This window comes from Ceraceosorus guamensis (assembly GCF_003144195.1).
Source record: "Ceraceosorus guamensis strain MCA 4658 unplaced genomic scaffold IE81scaffold_3, whole genome shotgun sequence".
Lineage (NCBI taxonomy): Eukaryota > Fungi > Basidiomycota > Exobasidiomycetes > Ceraceosorales > Ceraceosoraceae > Ceraceosorus > Ceraceosorus guamensis.
Window position 1 is genome coordinate 308,981 of NW_020289998.1, and position 17,464 is coordinate 326,444.

At 56.2% G+C, this 17,464-nt stretch overlaps 8 protein-coding genes across 8 annotated transcripts; 4 read left to right on the forward strand and 4 right to left on the reverse strand.

Annotated features, from left to right (window-relative positions):
• Positions 1 to 424: 424 nt before the first annotated feature.
• On the forward strand, positions 425 to 879 carry IE81DRAFT_128525 (hypothetical protein). Its single transcript, XM_025510252.1, has one exon. The coding sequence runs from the start codon at positions 461 to 463 to the stop codon at positions 722 to 724; it is 264 nt and encodes an 87-aa protein (XP_025373024.1). The 5' UTR covers positions 425 to 460; the 3' UTR covers positions 725 to 879.
• On the reverse strand, positions 879 to 2,507 carry IE81DRAFT_128522 (WSC-domain-containing protein). Its single transcript, XM_025510251.1, has 4 exons — positions 2,227 to 2,507; positions 2,083 to 2,150; positions 1,958 to 2,013; positions 879 to 1,880 (listed from the first exon to the last, which is right to left on the reverse strand). The coding sequence occupies exons 1-4, from the start codon at positions 2,390 to 2,392 to the stop codon at positions 1,034 to 1,036; spliced, it is 1,137 nt and encodes a 378-aa protein (XP_025373025.1). The 5' UTR covers positions 2,393 to 2,507; the 3' UTR covers positions 879 to 1,033.
• Positions 2,508 to 3,197: 690 nt separating this feature from the next.
• IE81DRAFT_128529 (hypothetical protein) lies at positions 3,198 to 3,901 on the forward strand. The gene has a single exon (XM_025510253.1). It carries the CDS (start codon positions 3,343 to 3,345, stop codon positions 3,841 to 3,843), a length of 501 nt encoding a protein of 166 aa, XP_025373026.1. The 5' UTR covers positions 3,198 to 3,342; the 3' UTR covers positions 3,844 to 3,901.
• Positions 3,902 to 4,092: 191 nt separating this feature from the next.
• IE81DRAFT_319707 (putative DNA-directed RNA polymerase II chain RPB10) lies at positions 4,093 to 5,629 on the reverse strand. Its single transcript, XM_025512808.1, has 3 exons — positions 5,146 to 5,629; positions 4,893 to 5,079; positions 4,093 to 4,602 (listed from the first exon to the last, which is right to left on the reverse strand). The coding sequence occupies exons 1-3, from the start codon at positions 5,146 to 5,148 to the stop codon at positions 4,580 to 4,582; spliced, it is 213 nt and encodes a 70-aa protein (XP_025373027.1). The 5' UTR covers positions 5,149 to 5,629; the 3' UTR covers positions 4,093 to 4,579.
• Positions 5,630 to 5,677: 48 nt separating this feature from the next.
• Positions 5,678 to 7,252, forward strand: IE81DRAFT_128712 (hypothetical protein). Its single transcript, XM_025510254.1, has 5 exons — positions 5,678 to 5,846; positions 5,948 to 6,064; positions 6,154 to 6,325; positions 6,449 to 6,547; positions 6,628 to 7,252. Exons 1-5 carry the CDS (start codon positions 5,829 to 5,831, stop codon positions 6,972 to 6,974), a joined length of 753 nt encoding a protein of 250 aa, XP_025373028.1. The 5' UTR covers positions 5,678 to 5,828; the 3' UTR covers positions 6,975 to 7,252.
• A 644-nt stretch (positions 7,253 to 7,896) lies between these two features.
• On the reverse strand, positions 7,897 to 10,242 carry IE81DRAFT_344347 (hypothetical protein; the record flags this gene model as incomplete). Its single annotated transcript, XM_025515799.1, has 10 exons — positions 7,897 to 8,490; positions 8,561 to 8,780; positions 8,856 to 8,962; positions 9,029 to 9,285; positions 9,348 to 9,421; positions 9,489 to 9,692; positions 9,757 to 9,767; positions 9,860 to 9,935; positions 10,011 to 10,070; positions 10,151 to 10,242. 10 exons carry the CDS (start codon positions 10,240 to 10,242, stop codon positions 7,897 to 7,899), a joined length of 1,695 nt encoding a protein of 564 aa, XP_025373029.1.
• A 616-nt stretch (positions 10,243 to 10,858) lies between these two features.
• IE81DRAFT_319711 (putative karyopherin beta-1 subunit) lies at positions 10,859 to 14,828 on the forward strand. The gene is made up of 8 exons (XM_025512809.1): positions 10,859 to 11,337; positions 11,413 to 11,471; positions 11,543 to 11,926; positions 11,994 to 12,308; positions 12,386 to 12,496; positions 12,570 to 13,922; positions 13,993 to 14,089; positions 14,163 to 14,828. The coding sequence occupies exons 1-8, from the start codon at positions 11,298 to 11,300 to the stop codon at positions 14,441 to 14,443; spliced, it is 2,640 nt and encodes an 879-aa protein (XP_025373030.1). The 5' UTR covers positions 10,859 to 11,297; the 3' UTR covers positions 14,444 to 14,828.
• On the reverse strand, positions 14,812 to 17,243 carry IE81DRAFT_296890 (hypothetical protein). Its single transcript, XM_025512149.1, has 3 exons — positions 16,803 to 17,243; positions 16,482 to 16,706; positions 14,812 to 16,377 (listed from the first exon to the last, which is right to left on the reverse strand). The coding sequence occupies exons 1-3, from the start codon at positions 17,001 to 17,003 to the stop codon at positions 15,289 to 15,291; spliced, it is 1,515 nt and encodes a 504-aa protein (XP_025373031.1). The 5' UTR covers positions 17,004 to 17,243; the 3' UTR covers positions 14,812 to 15,288.
• Between the last annotated feature and the right edge of the window lie 221 nt (positions 17,244 to 17,464).

Genomic DNA, 17,464 nt, shown 5'->3' on the forward strand with positions numbered 1-17,464 from the left:
AAAGATCCACAACCACCGCCCGGCCGTAAGCACTTGACTGCGCGGCTCAGCATTCGTGCTTCGTGATTGCTTTCATTTGTTGAGCGAGGATTGAGCGCATCATGGCAGGAAGTTGCATGCCGCGAGCGAAGCGTGTCTTGAGCGGACCGCGCGCGCAGTCGATCACAACGCGGCATACTGGCATGTATATGGCACTCGAAATTGCAACTTGGAATCGTCAGCTTCTGGCCGCACAAAGTCTTTGCACCCTGATTGAGAGTGAGGGCCGAGCCGGCTTTGTTGTACTTTGAGTGGTCCATCGATGATAAAGGCTGCCAAAGTGCCGCGCAAACGTGTCTACGCAGACGAAGCCGTTAGTATGCACGCGTGCGGCAGCAATCGCGAATGTACATGCACCTTCCGTCTTTTCCTTGACCGATTGAGACCTCCGAATGCGATTCGCGCTGTGCTTTGTATAGGCATGCTCTCGGCGTGCATCAGAGCTTGCTTCCGATCGCGATCATGCCACTCCATGACGCATCTTGATCAATTGCCCTCTGCTCGATGTCTCAACCTGCTATCAGCGACTCGAACAATCGTGATTCGTGTGTTTGCATTCATGTGCATATCCGCCGCGACGTGTTTTGACGTTAGCATGGGAACTTGTTCTTCAAGCACACCGTCAAGCAAGCAAGACGCCAAGCTCATCTCAAAGCCATGCAGTGACTCTCAAATCACTTGCTGATCCTTCATCAGCACCTCTTGCTCAATGAGCCAGACAGGATAGGCAGGCGACGAAAGAGGATAGAAGGATTTTTTTTATTTTTTTTTTTCGAACTTGGGCATTCCAATCAGTGACTTATCGTCGCGAGCAAAGGAGTACGGAAAAGCAATTTGCAAAAACGAGGAGCTCGTCATGACCATTTAGACCATCGCGAATGTGGGGATCTGATGAGGTGACCGAGTCGGGTCATGATGAATCGAACGTGCGCTTATTTGAGTTGAGAAGGTCGCGAGAAACATGGCACGTCTGCATGGCTCGTCATCTTGCTGGTCAAGCCGCTACTTGATAGAGACTCATGCTGTACACGCTGCCACCGCAAGTCTGAGCGCTGTTTCCGCTGCACGGCTTGTCGCACGTAGCACCGACAGTGCTGCTGTAGAGCAAAGTGTTGCCACCGCGGCACTCGTTCCCATTCTCCAGCGCCGCGTACTTGAAGCCACGGTCAGCCATGGTGGTGATGCAGCCCTGGATCGTCCTGGCATTCGAGAAGAGCGCTGCTCCGTCAAGAGCTCGGTTGGGGTCAGCGCGGTCCTTGTAGCACCCGATGAAGTTGTACTTCTGGCCATTCCTGGCAGTCACGGGCGAAGGCTGCTGAGGAGTGCCGGTCGGCGGTGTGGTGGACAGCGTGGTCTTGTAAACGGACAGGGCCGAAGCGCCTCCACAAATCTGCTTGGTGTTGCCCGTGCAAGAGTTGTTGCAGTTAGACTCGTCAATCTTCTTGTTGGCAGGGGGGGCAACAGATGAGGAAGAGCCACAGTGGCATTCGCTTCTATACTCGGTGGCTGACAAGTCGTAGCCCGAATTGGCACAGCGAGTTGCGCAACCCTGCACGGTATTGTCGTTGATTCCATACGTACCGGCAGGCAGAAGGCGGTTGTTCGGGTCGTCACGGTAGCAGCCCTGATAAGATCCGTTGGTGATGGTGACGCTTCTAGCAGCTGGTCCATTAACCTTGCTCTGGAACACCAGCAGCTTGTTGGGACCGCCAGCCCGCTGTGCGCCGTTTCCTGGAGCAACAGTGTTGCACCCACCGTCGTTCGAGCTGGTCAATTGGGCTGCTGGCGTGTCGACTGTTCCGGTTGGTGAGTTAAGCGCGTCGCCGCAGAAGCATTGGTAGCTGGCAGTACACAGAGACAAGCAGTCAGCCTTTTTTGTTGTTTCTCTCTGCATTCAGAATGTCTCGCTCGCTCTCACCCATACTCGAGGCCGGCGTAGTATGCTCCCAGGGAACCGCAGTACGTCAAGCATTTCTACATGACCATGACAGCAACAACCTGTGAGTGCAAGCTTCGCGCAGCGTCGAATCTTGTGCGACTCACTCCAACGGTCATTGCCTGCTTGTCCTCTGTGTAGCCAGATCGGAGCAGGCGAGAGTTGGGGTAGAAGTCTAGGCGATCGACAAGGGTCGTGTCAGTACGCGTCACGGTCGATATGAGCGGCAGCAACGTCCGAGTCGAACTGACCTGCCGTGCAGCCAGTAGTCTGCCAACTTGCAGCATCAGGTCCAGAGGGCTGGAAGGGCGCCGATGGGCCAGCCGCTGGACTGGTTCCGGTCTGGGGAGCCGGGACTGCCGAGACTGCGCCGATTGCAATGGCCAAAGCGCCGACGATGAGGGACGTAGAGCGCATGATGGATAATTGAGTTCCTTGGGTCGATGAGCGGAGCGAAGCTGTGGAAAGGGGCTGGAGGGGGGGAAGGATTGTCGAGGGAAAGGTTTGGGTTGGGTGACGTGAAAGAGAGAGAAGGGATGCTCTAGGACGCGCTTTTTATAGACAAACTGCTAGCACACCTGTCAAGGACAGGTGAGTCTAGCTTCGCATCGATTCTCGCCGGTCATGGGTGTAGAGCGGAGAAGCGCATGCCGTGCGGGCATGGCAAAGCCTCATCAGCACCACTAAGCGATCTCAATCAGCAAAGCGTTCGCACCCCACTAGCCGACCCAATCGTGGGATCCAGAAGCCTTGGAGCCAGATGCTCGGGTCCTGTGGATGCGCCGGATCGCTATGTTCACCTGCTCACCAGAGCGCATCGCCCGCCTTCAGCTGCGGGGATGTGGCGAGGCGATACGTTTCAGGGTGTGGGCTCAAATGCCATGGTCCCGCGGGTCCAACGATGTACATGCCCGCGAACTCTTTGGCAGAGCGGGAACGGGATGGAAAAGACCGAAAGGGAGCAGGATAATGCTCTTGCAGGGACGCAGGAACGTGGAGGTTCGTGCGCGGATGGATGCTGTCGGAGAGAAGTCCGACACTCGCCTCCCGTTTCGCCTTGCTCCCCGATCCAGTGACGCTGCACACCTCTTGTTACACGAGATGATCGGCAAAGCAGCAGATGCGGCTTCAACCAGCTGCAGCCACTACGTGTCACGAGCCCGCCAATGATCAAGTGTCGCGCATCCTCTATCCTGTGTCACCTTGATGTGGGCCTGCTTGCGTGTCGCATAAACGGTGTCCACGATCCCTACATATTCGCGTCCCTACTGGTCCCGCCATGCTTTCCTCCAATGCTCTGCGTTGGCGCGCTGGCCGCGCCGCACCGTTGCGATTGCGTTCGGAGCCATTGATTGTTGTTGTGTGGGATGATGCTCCGCATGACGACAAACGCAAAGCCATACGTCGCATCCCCGTCGACGACGAGGTGCCTCCTCATCTTTCCCAGACGAGCGCTTGGATGCAGCGGACGGGGGCATCGCGGTGATGACAAGTTCAATGCCGGGAAGTGCGTTGCGATGTGGTTATTACGCGGCACTGTCTCTTTCCCCCTGCGGTGCACCGGCTGGCCTACCGAGCTCATAGCGAGTCCCGCCATCGTCCCAGGATCGTGGCTTGTCTGGAATATGGCATGTGAGGGGGTTTGGGGAGTGGGACGTGCTCCGTGCACGCTGTCGTGCGGGTCGGTCTTTTGGACGTTGGGAAGCATACTTGGAGTCAGAGTGAGTGAACGTGTGGGGAAAGCGTGCATCGGGACGGGAAGCTGCAGCTATAGGAACGCGGTCTCGATGAGTGCTGCGTGCCGATCTACGTGCAGCAACAGCAGCAGCAGGAAAAGAGGCGTAGGAGTTCCGCCCACCTGCCCATGAAATCCTGCTTACAGTCGAGGCTCGAGTAGTCGAGCGGGGCTCGAGATCAAGGCAGCAAGCAGTCATGCGCCCAGCCCGGCTGTGTGGGACGCTTTTCGAGCGGTACAGTACGGTATCACTGGCGAGTGGCAACGAGCGAGATGAGCAGGAAGCACGACCCTGCTGATCGTAGCCACAATCGTGAATTTCTGGGCGGAGTTCTGCACGCGCCTTCTTCTCAAGCCACCGCGGGGAGCGAGTTGAAACCAACTCGGACGCGACTCCATCGGGCCGAGATGGGAGGCGAAATCGGGTGGATCGTAGAGCAGCGAGAAGGTCAACTCGGCCTTTCGCGCCCAGATCGCCCCTTACGGCGCTCTGCAGCCGTTATTCGCCTCGGAATTGCTTCCCTTGATCGCACACTCGTCGCGACGCCTTGCTTGTACGCATCGAGCCCGAGCACCCTCATCATTCGCAACCCTGAGCCTCCAATGGGCCAGGCATAGCGAAGACACACAAGGACCGACCAAGATTAGCTGGAGAATTTGCTTCCCAACGCCCGTTCTCAAGCTCCTTGTCAAGACGCTGCGCACGCGTTGCAGTACGTCGATCTGTGGTGCGCTTAGTGCGACAAGTTGAGACTGCTTTGAGTGATGTACAGAAATGAAGGGCTGCTGCGGGACGAGGAAGTCGCTCGGACGAGCGTGATTGAGACAATCTCGAATGAGAGCTAGGCGCTTTTGCTGCGTGAACGGAACTAAGCGCTGTGCCTCTCGTGAACTGCAAATATTGGGCCGGTTGAGAAGATGAGTCAGTTCAAAGGCTCCTTTGTGCGCGCATCTTGCAGCTAGCTCCGAGTCACGGGCCCGGGACAGTAGGAAGCGACGATGAACAGCAGGGAAAGAAAAGCCAAGCTGGTGGCCATGCCTCCCGACCACTCGTAATGACCGCCGTCCGGACGACGAGGGCATTGCGACAACTATCGCTCGGTCCTAGAAGCCCTAGCACCTTCTCATTCTCATCGAGAAGCCGAGCGACGAGCTGAGAGAACAATGAGACCAATGACTCACTGTTGTAATGCAAGAGCTTCTCGATCAAGTCCACGTGGGTGAGGACCATCCTCCTACAGCAGTATCTCCTCATGCCCAACTCTGTCAGCGCTTCGCCCTCACTCTTTCCAGCCAGCAGCAGAGCCAAGTAGGCATTCCACTTGTCGCCAATCACCTTGCCGCACGAGAAGCAGCGAACGGGAATGATCTGTTTGAAAGGGGATCGATCAGTTCGGGCACATGGCTAACGATTTTTGCCCCATTGTATGCTCACCATCGCGTAGAAAGGCAGCTAGCGCGAGAGATGGCCTGATATTCGATTTGCTAGGCCGGCAGGCTCGGTCGGGCGCGGCAGGGGGGGCAGTGGAGATGAGGTGCCAGGATAGAGAGCGTGGATGTATTGCTGCTCGCACCCGCTTGGTGAAAGAGACGCGCGATTTTTCGAAATGAGCCTCTCGTGCAAAGCAGATGTTGACCCGAGGACGTGGACCAAGCGGATCTCCACCTGCGCTCAGAATGAGTGAGATCCTTCCGAGTCGTGAGGGTGAGGGAAGTTGGAAGGCTGCGGGAAGGCATCCATCCCTATGGGCGGATGCATTCATCAGATTCTTCTGTGTGGACGGCCTCAAAAAGAGGTGATGAAGCGCGGGCGATGAACAAATTTCAGTCACGTGCAGAGGCTTGCAAGGCGCTCGCCAAGCTCATGCGCTGCAAGAAGACTGACTGGCTGTGGCCGTGAAGCACAGGGTGGGCAGTTGGTGCGCGGCGCAGCGCGTCGTGAACTTCGCAGAGCAACGTCAAAGGCAAAAAGCGCGGAGCCGACCGGGATTCGCGATAGAGGGCAACCGCTTGAGCTACGAAGTCGCCATTCCTCCTTCTGACCCATCTTGCGTCCACCCTTCGGAATTTCAAGCGCCAGCGTCGTGCCTTGAGCATCCACGCAACAAGGTCATCGAGATGGCATTGACAGCCGCGGTAAGTAGTCGTCGAGAAGGTGCCTCGGAGTGGAGATCTTCATCGCGCTGCATGCTCACCCTCGGCTCATGCTCACCGCCTTCCTGACTCTGGTCACTCAGCTGCGAGCCAAAGGCTCGAGCACTGGCGCATTTGCAGCCTTTTCTCTCGGAGTCGGTGCATCTACCAGCGCTGCCTTGCTGATGCCTGTGCTCGCTGATGGGCACGATTCCCACAAGGTACGTACGCCGCGGCGCGGTCAACCTCGATTCACCGTGCTCGCCCGCGCTCTGACCTTTGACTCTCACTCCATACATGCGCATTCTAGCTGCCCATCTATCCTCAACCCACACCACCAGTGACACTGATCGAGACCCATACTGCTTTGGAAGGCCATGTTGGGGACGCGAGGCGCGCTTTGCAGAGCTCGTTCAGCGATCTCAAGGGCTACGTGCAGAGCGGAGTCAGTCGATGGATTGGTGTGGAAAGAGCTGTGGAAAGTGAGTGTGGGGCTGTGTATCTACGCGCGACTGAATTGCCGGCGCCTTTCCTGTCAGCGAAAGGGTGACTGACAGCTAAGCGGCACGCTCGATGCCCTCGCCCACTTTACTGCTTCCTCGCAGATCGCGTCTCTTCGCTCGTTTCCGACAGCGAACCTCTCACACCCGGAATCCTCTACATCGGTGTCGCCACGCTTGCAAGTTCCGTCTTCACACGATATCGTGAGGCAGCATCCGAAATTCTGCAAGTTGCAAAATGAAGACTTAGTCTAGCAAAGCTGACTCGATCATCCTCTCTTCCGCTCAACACCCAGGTGCACTTCCGCTGCGTCTCTTGACGCCTCCTTTGGCCCTCGTCGTGTCTTCTCAATACTTTTTGCCAGAGACAACCTCGAATGTCTCTTCCTACTACGTCGAGCTGGAGGGTAGACACTTCCCAGCTGTAAAGGAGCACAGGGAATCCGCGCTGCAGTCGGTCCGAGGTCTACTGAGCAGCGCTGGAAAGAGCACCAAGGAAGCTCGAGAGGAGGCTGCAAAAGCATGGAAACGGAGTCTCAAGAGCGTGGAGGACGTTAGCGGACTAAAAGTAGCTGGTCAGGATGCCAGAGACATTGCTCATCAGGTCGAAGCCAAGGCGAAGAGCGTGTGATTTGCTCGGCCAGATCACACTTTCGCGTTCACTTCAGCAATAGATGTTCGTATTCTCAGTCCCTATTCTGCTGCGCCGTTACAGTTGATAGATTGGGGAGGCGGATCGGGCGCGGGGGCAGGTCTCGCCAGTGCTAGCTCAAGGCGCAGGCAACTCGACGCACAAAGACGTGTTCGACCTGGCATCAGCAACAAAGTCTGCCGCATCCACGGCGCTTGTAAGGGCGGCGCCGGTCAGCTCAAGCTAAAGGCGCCTCTGCCTCACCCAGCAGCGGCAAAAGTGTGAAAGGAAGTCGAGAGAGAGAGAGAGAAACAGAAAGCGTCAAAAAATTGGTTGCTGGCCCACTCTATGAGCGTGTTCCTCGTTCGCCTGGCGGACCTCTTCAAGGATGGGCTGCCGCTTGCTAGCCACACTTGGCCGTGCCGCAGGTTCAGGTCACGCGGACGGACATCTTGACGGGCAGTGGCCTATCTGTCTGATGCCCGAAGCATCCGACGCCCCGTGACACTGAACACTGAACGGTGGCCGCTGTCTGGCTGACCGCCTGTCTGGTCTGATGCTCGAGTCCTACACAGACGACGTCCTCGGTTCCGCATACACCAATGACGACCTTGTACTAACGCTCCCAGAGCGGGGGTCGAACCCGCAGCCCAGTGGACTGCTGCAGGTTCGCCGCGCTGTCACGGAATTTGGCGCCGCCATCCGGCCTCCGTTGAGCTACGCAGCGCAGCCCCTCTGCAGATAGAAATCGGACACATTTAATTATTTTGCAGGACCGAGCAGGCTTTCGCAGCGCATTGCGTCCACCTCACCTCTGGTCCTAAGCTGGATTTGCGTCAGGCGAGCTCAGACTCGCGCAGATCGGCAAATCGCGTTTGGGCATTGGTGGCCGCGGAAGATCACGAAGCAGATGACAAGCCGATTACGCCTGCGTGTGATTCACAGGCGGTATCGAGGTCTCCAGTCTTCTCAAAAGGGAATTGGAGCAAGCGGCAAAGTCGGCGCGCGAGTGGCCGTAGGTCCAAGTGATCGACACGACTAGGCTTGTCTGCTGCAGAGGTCGACCAGGTTCAGTCTTGCTCCAGATCGAGCGCTCGGATGAATTTTGTGCCGGAGCTTCGCCATGAGACGTCCCGGAGGCGCCTTGGTATGCGCTCTCACAGCGGAGGCACAGAATCGGTGCAGTGGACGTTGGAACAGGCTGTGCCGATTGACCCTCTTTTGCTGCTCTTTCCCTGGCCCTGCGCGCAGCTCTCGACCAAGTGTCAACGCTGAAGCTGGCATCGAGCAGCACACGCTCGGTATTATCGCCCTCATCCTTCTGATCTGAGCTTCTTTCGCTTGGCTCGGACCCGCACGATTCGGTCACTTTAGCTGTGCCTCGCAGCAGCTCGGCCAACTTGCCAAGCAGACTCCGAGGCTTGTGGCCCGCAGGATTCTGTTCGAAGGTCTTGAAGACTCTGTTTGACGGAGGAGCATGCGTCCGCAGGGAGGGTCCGACGTTTCGCGCCACGCTCTCCAAAGGCACACGGGGATGATATGAACATCGTGGGCGCGTCACTGCGCCTCCTTGCGTCTCGACTCACATCTGGTAGACGATACGCTTGGTGGCTCCAAGCAATTGCCCATCGCCGGGTTCGCCCTTGCACAAATTCCGTTAGGGCGTAATTGTCGATCTGAACGAGCTCTTGGTCAATTTGTGCTAGAGGAGAGACAACCATTTCCAAATGACTTACTCGATTGCTTTGCAGCTCCTTGACTAATGCAGAGACACTGGAGATTTTGCCAAGCATGGACGATAACCACCTTGAGTATGCAACGACACCACGTCAATTCAACTACAAAGTGTATCGCTACGCGCACCGCCAATGAGGAACGCACACAATCTTCTCTCGTGCTTCAGGAGCAAGACTCTCACGTATCATGCGTGTCACAAAGGTAACTTCGCCACCTTGAGTGATCATTTCGCTCTCTGTACCCGTGCATGCCTAGTTGAGTGCGCTGATGCGGTCAGCGGTGAAGGGGGGGCTTAGTCTAACACGCTCTTCACTTACTGCGCTCGGCATGTCCACCTTTGCTTCAGCAGATTCTTTCATTTCGTCCGTGCTTGTGTAGAAAGGAGGATTGCACATCGTCGCATGGTACAGCAGTGCCCGTTCGGCAGCCCCGGTCCCTTCTGCATGGTCCAACGGGAGAAGACTATCACTCCTCTTGCGGAGAAGATAGCGAATGCGATTTTTCAGGCGCTTGCTCTCGTTCTCAGGAGCATCCACAATCTTTTGGGCAAGGTTGAGAGATTCTCCGTCGGTGTCTGTGCCCAAGGAGTGTTCGATCAATTACTGCACACCGCACTGTCTGGCACGACATGCTCACCTGTCGCGGTAAATGTCCAACGGTCGTCCAAAGCGCAGCCCAGCAGAGGATAGATGCCGCTTGCTCCAGTGCCACTGCAAAACAGGCGTGGTTTCACATCTCAGCGGGCCCTCTCGTCGTCATACTCGCTTGCAACCTCACATGTCCAGAATCTGCACGGCCACTTCCGGTTGCCCGCTGGATTTGTCATCCTCTATTCGCTGCCGCTTGCTTCGATGTTCGCTCTCAATGGCTGCGGACCAAGGGGATGGGATTTCACACAGCGCGGTCGGTGGCGATGTGCCTGTCGTGCTACTCTGCAGCGAGGCAGCCAGTAGATCTTGCACCCAGAGAACGTAGTTGAGTCTGCAAGAGATCTCCGATTGGGGTTAGCGGCGACGAGCCAAAAGGATGAAAGCCTGATCTTCACCTGTTCGGAACCTGCACGAAGCGTCGGTTCGTCGGAGCTCTTGGTCGGTCAGCAAGCCTCCAAACGCTTCACACTCGGGCCGACAATTTGTTTTACGGCTCACTGGAGGACATAGACGATCGGCCGCTTGTGGCGCGTGTATGCCGAAATCGTGCAGAAGCAGCACCTGGGTCAAAGCTCTACATTTCAAAGGCTTGATCGCAGTCAGAAAGCCAGATTGAAGATGCACTGCTCTTTTCAGGCCATCCAATCACCTGCAAGCATCGCCATTCTGAAAATCGATGAGAACTCGACCGTTGCCTTGTTCAGTGACACTGCCAAGTGATTCAGCAATCGAGTGAGAAAGGCATCGTGCGACGACGACGACGACAGCATCTCGGCAAGCTCGACGCACTGCGGTCCCAGCTGTTTTGGGTATAGCTTGGCAAGCTTGTCAAAGTCAGGCGGCTTCTTCGCGTATGGACTGCGGGCTGTTCCGCGTAGCATGGTGGAAGCATAGTGTAGGGTCAGAGCTCTGCTGCATGCCACCTCTACGATGAAGCATTGTCACGCACGGTGCATGGTGACGACGCTCTATGCTTGACGAGTGCCTCCCGATATTCCAGCGCTGCACGCATCAACCGTCTGAAATCTGGGGCGTATAGGGTCTCAGAGACCTCTTCGCTCCGACAAGACGAGGTTGCACAACATAAAGGGCATCATCACCATCCCGGAAGGGACACTCACACTCGCGCCGTTGCGGACTCAACGCGAATGGGTCACGCTTGACTCGCTGCTGATCCAACCACGTCACGCCTCCAACCACGTGGCCGCCATCTGATGTTGGTCTGCATGCAAGTCTTGAGTTGAATGCGCATGCGGGCCAGGCGCGCAGCACAGGCAAAAAGCAGCGACTCATCCGCCGTGCGTATACCTACTCAGCACGACTGCTGTATGCATATGCTGTGCAGCAGCAGTCGGCAGAGTGCGCGTGCGCGTTTAACTCGTGACTGAAGGCTATCAAAATCAAAATATGTCATCAGCCACGGCGTGTACATACCGTGATTGCACGCGCGTTGGGTTCTGCGCACAGTCACCAGTCAAAGGTGATTTTAACTGAATCCGAATCTGTTGTAAATTTGGTGATGTGCGAAAGCTCGGACGCAGATCATTCACATTCAAGATTCAATTAGCGCACGCGATCTGACCCTATAATAGTGAAACGCTTTCAAGGCAGCAGACGCGATTGTTACTCACACTGTGCGTGAGTTCTGCAACACACACACCAACACGCTTTTGTTCCCATCATCTGCACAACACCCACAACCTCTTCATCAAGCCTCGTGGCCAACCAACTCCTTTCGCCTCCACTGCCATCGTTGTACTGCCTTTGGTGCTCTTGTCCGAGAACGACAGCGCATAGAAGGGAAAATACGCTAAGCCAAGGTTCGGATCTTCCAACGCCATCGGGTCGAAACCGAAAATTTGTTTGCAGGGCTGAACCTCGAACGTCGGCATCACCTCAGCTTTTGGCGTGGAACATTCCCGAGCAAGACGTCAAGATGAATGCTGCCGAGCTGCTGCAGAACACGCTCTCGCCTGGTAAGTTGCGCCCGCACTGCAGCGAATGACTTGTCTGATCGCTCCTGACCTCACATCCCATGCGGATTCTGCCAGACGCTGGTGTCCGTCAAAATGCCGAGCACCAGTTGGAGGCTGCCGCACGCGACAATTATGTGAGCCCCGCTGCGTCGATGTGGCTGAGTGTTAGCGCAAGACTGACATGCCTGGGCTCGGCTTTCAACAGGGCGCATACGTGGGCATGCTCGCAGCTGAGCTCGCCAACGAATCGACTGCTCCTCATCTGCGCAATGCGGCCGGTCTTGCGGTCAAGAATGCGCTGACAGCCAGAGACGCAGCGAGGCAGGAGGAATTCGCGAATAGGTGGACCAGTCTGCCTGAAGATGCTCGCTCGGACGTCAAGGCCAAGACATTCAGCACGTTGAGCAGTCAGGATGGCAGAGCTGGTTACTCGGCTGCTCAAGTCATCGCTGCTATCGCCGGTATCGAAATTCCTCGCGGGCTGTGGAACGAGCTCATTGGACAGTTGACCAAGGCAATGGGAGAGACGGCAAACAACTTGTTGAGGCAGGCTGCTTTGCAGACAATCGGTCTGACTTGCGAGGTCATTGTGGGTTTGGCGTGTTTCAACCCGAACTGCGCAGGGCGCTGATGATCATTTCGCAATCTTCTCGCAGTCGAGCTCCTCCAACCCGGAAGTGCTTGCCGCGCAATCCAACGAGATCCTCACAGCAGTGGTGCAAGGAGCCAGAAAGGAAGAGCCCTCTGTAGAAGTGCAGCTTGCCGCTATTCAGGCGCTCTACAACTCTCTGGCCTTCGTCAAAGCCAACTTTGAGAGGGAAGGCGAGCGCAACTACATCATGCAAGTCATTTGCGAGGCGACTCAGCATACCGATATTCGTATCAAGGTAAATGCCTTCGAGTGCTTGGTAGAAATCATGCATTTGTACTATGACAAGATGCGCTACTATATGGAACAAGCTCTGTTCGGCGTGAGTCGATTTCAGACTTGCGCGCCTAGCGCCCGCACACGGACACGCTGCTGACCCTTCGCCGCGATGCTCCAAAGCTCACGGTTCTAGGCATGCGGGATCCCGAGCCCAGAGTGGCAATGCAAGCAATCGAGTTTTGGGCCACAGTCGCGGAGGAGGAGCTGGACTTGATAATGGAGGCAGATGAGGTGGGTCGATGCCTGAGACTGGGTCTGACCGCCTGATGTGACGACTTGCTCATCCTATCCTTCCCTATTCCAGGCTCGCGAATTCGGCGAAGAGCCGGAACGTCCATGCCACGGCTTTGCTCGCATCGCATTGCCAGAGATTCTTCCGGTGCTTCTGGATACCCTGCGAAACCAGGAAGAAGATGCAGTCGACGACGACTGGACAGTGGCCAAAGCAGCCAGCGCGGCTGTCCAGGGTCTCGCCGACGCGACCACCGATGAAATTGTTGCTTTGGTCATACCCTTCATCGAACAGAACATCCAGAGCCCCGAGTGGAACTCGCGCGATGCCGCAGTCATGTGCTTTGGTTGCATTATGTCCGGACCCAGCTTGGCCAGCTTGGCGCCTCTGGTCAAGCAAGCATTGCCGCAGATCGTCCAGATGCTCCACGACCCGAGTGAATCGGTCAAGGACACTGCTTCGTGGACCTTGGGACGGATCACTGATCTCGGATGCGGTGCCATCGACCTGGACAACCAGCTTTCGATCCTCGTGCAGGCTCTCGTGCAGGGGCTGCAAGGCGAGCCGCGCGTCGCTACAAACTGCGCTTGGGCTTTGATGAACCTTTGCGACCAACTCGGCGGCGCGGCCAAGCTTACCCCGGAAGGCAACCCAGCTCCCACAGCCGTTATCTCGCCCTTCTTCGAGGGCATCATCGGCACGCTCTTGGCTGCGTCTGACAGATCTACCAACGAGGCGAACGCTCGATCGTCCGCTTACGAAGCTCTCAGCACAGCTGTCACAGGCTGCGCTCAGGACACTCTGCCACATGTCAACAACGTCGCTGTCACAGTTCTCGATCGACAAGGCAAACTCAACGCCATGGCTTCTCAGTTGGTCGGCATGGATGATCGCACCAGCTGGGCAGAGCTTCAGACAAACTTGTGCTCCGTACTGCAAGCTCTCACGCGCAGACTTGGAAAAGACATTCTTCCCCTGGGAGATCAGATTATGGGCAGCCTCCTAACCACCGTTCAAGCATGCGGCAGTCAGAGCGAAGCGCTCGAAGATGTATTCATGGCCATTGGCGGATTTGCAACTGCGTCAGAGGCCGCCTTTGAGAAGTACCTGCCCTCCTTCAACCCCTTCCTCATTAGCGCCTTGCAAGGACATCAGGATTTGCAGCTTTGCAAGACGGCCATCGGTATCGTTGGAGATGTTTGTCGCGCGTTGGGACCTGCATCCGCACAGTATGCCGAGCCTTACATGGTCGCGCTCACGGAGAATGTGCAAAGCCAGAGTCTTGCTCGGGACGTCAAGCCGGTTATTCTGAGTACATTCGGCGATATCGCCTTGGCTACGGGATCCGGCTTTGCTCCTTTCTTGCCAAACACCATGATGACGCTCGCACAAGCTGCGCAGTCCTCGGTCCTTCCCGAGACACCTGTGAGTGGCGAACGGAAATGAGAGAGCCCGGTCATCCTCCCTGGTGCTGACATCGTTTCGCCGTTGCCAGACGGATTGGGCCATCGTCGATTTCTTCACCGCTCTCAGAGAGGCTATCGCTGACGCCTACTCCGGCATCGTGGCTGGCGTCGTCGCCGACAGTCGATGTAAGTGTGTCGTTTGAGGAGCCTCTTCCTGCTAAACAGTGGCTTATCCACCCGTTCACTGCAACCACCGCAGCTGACTTGCTTCAGCCTTACGTTGAGTCGATTGTCACTTTCATTGCCAGCGTTGCGCAGTCCTCGCAGGAACGCACAGAGACGCTTCTGCGCTCAGCTATCGGATTGCTGGGTGATGTAAGCGCTGCCTACCCAGGCGGAGAACTGAAGACTCTGCTGCAGCAGGGTTGGGTAGCTGAATTGATCAGAGCAGGTAGAGGAAAGACGATGGGACACGAGACTCGGAAGGTGGCTGCTTGGGCGAGAGAGCAGATCAGGGCGGCCAGTGCCGGAGGCAGCTGAACGCATGCGTTGTGGGTCATGCCAAATCACCAAACTTGGCTAGTCCGCGCAAATCCTAGATGTGCCCCAATCAGCTCAACGTTCACGTCACGTCACGTCTCGTGAGGGCTGCAGCTCGCTCGTTGTGGTGGCGCACGAAAGTGAAGTGATGCCTCTTCGCATTCTCCGTTATTTCCCTGAGCAACCGCACTCTTTGACTTGGAATCTTGTTCCACTTTCCCACACTTTCGATCCACCCCTCCCCTAGCATTTCACTGCAAAGTCTTGTAATACCCAGCCATGCATGTAAAAGCCATCGAGACCTTGCACTCCTTTTCAGCAGGTCTTGTCGGCAAAATCAGACACGACACATTTACGAAAATAATCAAAGCGTAGATTGCAAGGCGTGTGCGACTCGCGACTAAGAATGTGGTGTAGCTCGAGCGTATATTGCTCGAGGGGCTAGCAACGTCCTATGCCAAGCGCTATCGTTGCGCCCAGCTAAGTTCGCCATACAGGTACCCTTCGGTGTGGGTGGTGGGGGGGGCACTGTCGCTTTCAAGCCTTGTGCTGCGTCGCGACGGAGACACAGATGGCCCGTCGAGGGAGCTACCGGGCTGGCACGTTGCTCGCTACACATTGGGCTTGTCCAAGTTCAGTTCGTGCATGCACTTACGCAATGGAAACGCATGATGAGCAGGGTCACCCTGCACACTAGATCGCAGGGTGAGCTTTGCCAAGCAGATTGCGATGTTGCTGAAGTGGCTGCTCTGCCTCCCAGACTCGACATCTGGCTGGATGCCGCATGCATGCGCTATGACGGGAGGTGTGGCCGGAAAGCGAAAGCTAGCTGCGCGAGCACACTCTCACAGACTCGACTTGAGCCAGCGGACAGAGTCGAGCAATACGTTTCGCCGTGGCTGAGACAGATCGCCGATCGTGTATCCCAAGGCTTCCAAAGATCTTTCAGCCTCCTGTTCCAGAGCTTTAGCCGCTTGTGGAGGATCTCGCGCATCTGCGGCGTGCCGCGTTGTTCCCCCCTCGCGCCTAGGTGCGCTTGCAAGTACGTCATAAGGTACGCCTACGAATTTGGTCGCCATTTCTCGTAGCGTGTCGGAGATCATCGATGACGGAGCTCGTTGTATGTCGAATTTTGCTTGCTGCACCAAGCCCCCCTTAACGTGCAAATGCAGTGTGAAATCGACATCGCGCAAAGCTCCATCGACAACAGCAGAGACCTGGTTGCTGTACCGCAGATCATGCGTAAATTCGGGCGTCTGTCCATGAGTCCATTGCCAGCTCTTCATTTCTTCTCTGCCCTTGAGAAAGCGCTCATTTTGGACAAGCGGATGATCCTCCTCCACGTGCTGCACTTTCGCCGTCCCATACGTCCTCTCGAATTCTTTGAGAACGCCCTGCTCAAAGTTTTCCGCGTCGAGGGCATGAGCTCGATGAGGGTAGGCAGCGCAAAGGTTGACCACAGGAGAAGGGACGGAGGCGACTCCTTTGCTTTGCAATGCTTCTCCTCGGATTGGCCTGAGGCTGGAGCCGAGGGTGGACAATTGGGCGGACAGCAACATCGTTCCGTGATGGTAAGCTCTCGCATTGATGAGCTTGTAGGCGCTACCGGATACTTTGCGCTCAGCCCCTAAAAGCTCAGACTGAAGTTGCGACTCGTCGTCGCCCGCTTCCGGCCTTGCTGGCCCTGCCTGTCCATCGTTCGCGGACAAGTCTGACCCTCCTCCTAGCCTGACCCGGACGCAAATGTCGTTTCGACCGTTTACGTAGGCCCCTGCTTGCGTGCCTAGAAAATCTGTCGCGGATGGAGAACCAGGCTGAGGGCTTTGCAATCCTATCGGCTCGGCATTGAGAGCGCGCACAACCAACTCGGAATGCGTGCTGCGCAGAAAGTCGGCCTTGTCTACGTGAAAAGAGTAATTAACATTTCCAAGATCCTACAATGGTGGAGAAAGGATGTCTTCAGCTGGGCGTATACGCGTGGGCTCCAAGCGCAAGGGAGCGGCTATCTGCTCGTGGCTCTCGTCAAGTCGATGCTTACATGATAGACTGCACCGCCCCCGCTTCTTCGTCGAACCCACTGCAGTCCAAGCCTCCTCATTTCCAGCACATCCAGCTCCTTCCAAGGATTTTGATTGCGCCCAAGGACGACGCATGGCGAGTTTCTGTAGATGAGGCAAACAGGAATGTGAGATGGACGAGTGCGGAAGAGGTGCTCTTCCAGGCTTAGGTTAAATGTGGGTGAAAAGCAGCGGGAAAAGTATGCCTGTGCGATCGGAGTTGGTGGATCCGTTGTAACAGTGTGAGCGGGTTGCGCGCTGCCACAACTCACAGCATGAAGCCTGCCTGCGTTGGTACTCACCTCGGCTTGAGGCCTGTGACTTTTGCGAGTGACGCAGGTGGAGAAGCAGCTACATCGATGGACATTTCTACTACGACTTGTTCTTGGCAGCGTCGGCGATGCAGAGTGCGTGATGCAGCCAGAGCCAGTCGATATGAGATGACGGGCGTTGCTGCTGGCAAGCCGCATCAAGAATGTGAGGGCATTAGCCGTAGTGCGCATGTCATCCAAGAGCAGCGTCGTCAGATGCCTCTATTTGCTCCTCCGTCCCCTCCTTTCCCACTTCCATCCTCCGCTTTAGGTTGACCTTCAATGCCTTTTCTTTTCTTCGAGATTGGTTCGCTCCCTATTCTTCGTCCTAGTCATCAAGAAATTCAATCACGCCGCGCCACTGACCTGACCTCTCCCTCTTTCTCTCTCGCGCCTCTTGATTCCGACGCGATGCAGACGCAGATGGAAGATGATGAGCAAGATGCTTGACGTCACAATGCCACCAAGAAGTCTATTATATATGCGCTCGCACGTACGCACGCGTCGCGCGAATCGAGAAGTTAGGCGAATCACGAGTCACGAGTTTTGGGTTGAGTCAAAGTCAAGAGTGTCGAGGTCAATCAACAATCACGTGCGGCCGCCTCGTCGGCGCGCGCTCGCTCGCTAACCCCGCACACTCACGGACTTGATGA

Coding starts and splice junctions, on each gene's coding strand:
- IE81DRAFT_128525 (XM_025510252.1), top strand. CDS start 461: ATGCTCTCGGCGTGCATCAGAGCTTGCTTCCGATCGCGATCATGCCAC.
- IE81DRAFT_128522 (XM_025510251.1), bottom strand. CDS start 2,392: ATGCGCTCTACGTCCCTCATCGTCGGCGCTTTGGCCATTGCAATCGGC. Junction 2,014..2,082: donor AGCAGGCAATGACCGTTGGA/GTGAGTCGCACA, acceptor ATGGTCATGTAG/AAATGCTTGACGTACTGCGG. Junction 1,881..1,957: donor TACGCCGGCCTCGAGTATGG/GTGAGAGCGAGC, acceptor GTGTACTGCCAG/CTACCAATGCTTCTGCGGCG.
- IE81DRAFT_128529 (XM_025510253.1), top strand. CDS start 3,343: ATGATGCTCCGCATGACGACAAACGCAAAGCCATACGTCGCATCCCCG.
- IE81DRAFT_319707 (XM_025512808.1), bottom strand. Junction 4,603..4,892: donor GAAGCTCTTGCATTACAACA/GTGAGTCATTGG, acceptor CAATATTTGCAG/TTCACGAGAGGCACAGCGCT.
- IE81DRAFT_128712 (XM_025510254.1), top strand. Junction 6,326..6,448: donor TGTGGAAAGAGCTGTGGAAA/GTGAGTGTGGGG, acceptor GCTTCCTCGCAG/ATCGCGTCTCTTCGCTCGTT. Junction 6,548..6,627: donor TTCCGTCTTCACACGATATC/GTGAGGCAGCAT, acceptor TCCTCTCTTCCG/CTCAACACCCAGGTGCACTT.
- IE81DRAFT_319711 (XM_025512809.1), top strand. CDS start 11,298: ATGAATGCTGCCGAGCTGCTGCAGAACACGCTCTCGCCTG. Junction 11,472..11,542: donor CTGCCGCACGCGACAATTAT/GTGAGCCCCGCT, acceptor GGCTTTCAACAG/GGCGCATACGTGGGCATGCT. Junction 13,923..13,992: donor CGGTCCTTCCCGAGACACCT/GTGAGTGGCGAA, acceptor CGCCGTTGCCAG/ACGGATTGGGCCATCGTCGA.
- IE81DRAFT_296890 (XM_025512149.1), bottom strand. CDS start 17,003: ATGCGCACTACGGCTAATGCCCTCACATTCTTGATGCGGCTTGCCAGC. Junction 16,707..16,802: donor GTCACAGGCCTCAAGCCGAG/GTGAGTACCAAC, acceptor CCGATCGCACAG/GCATACTTTTCCCGCTGCTT. Junction 16,378..16,481: donor GGGGCGGTGCAGTCTATCAT/GTAAGCATCGAC, acceptor CCACCATTGTAG/GATCTTGGAAATGTTAATTA.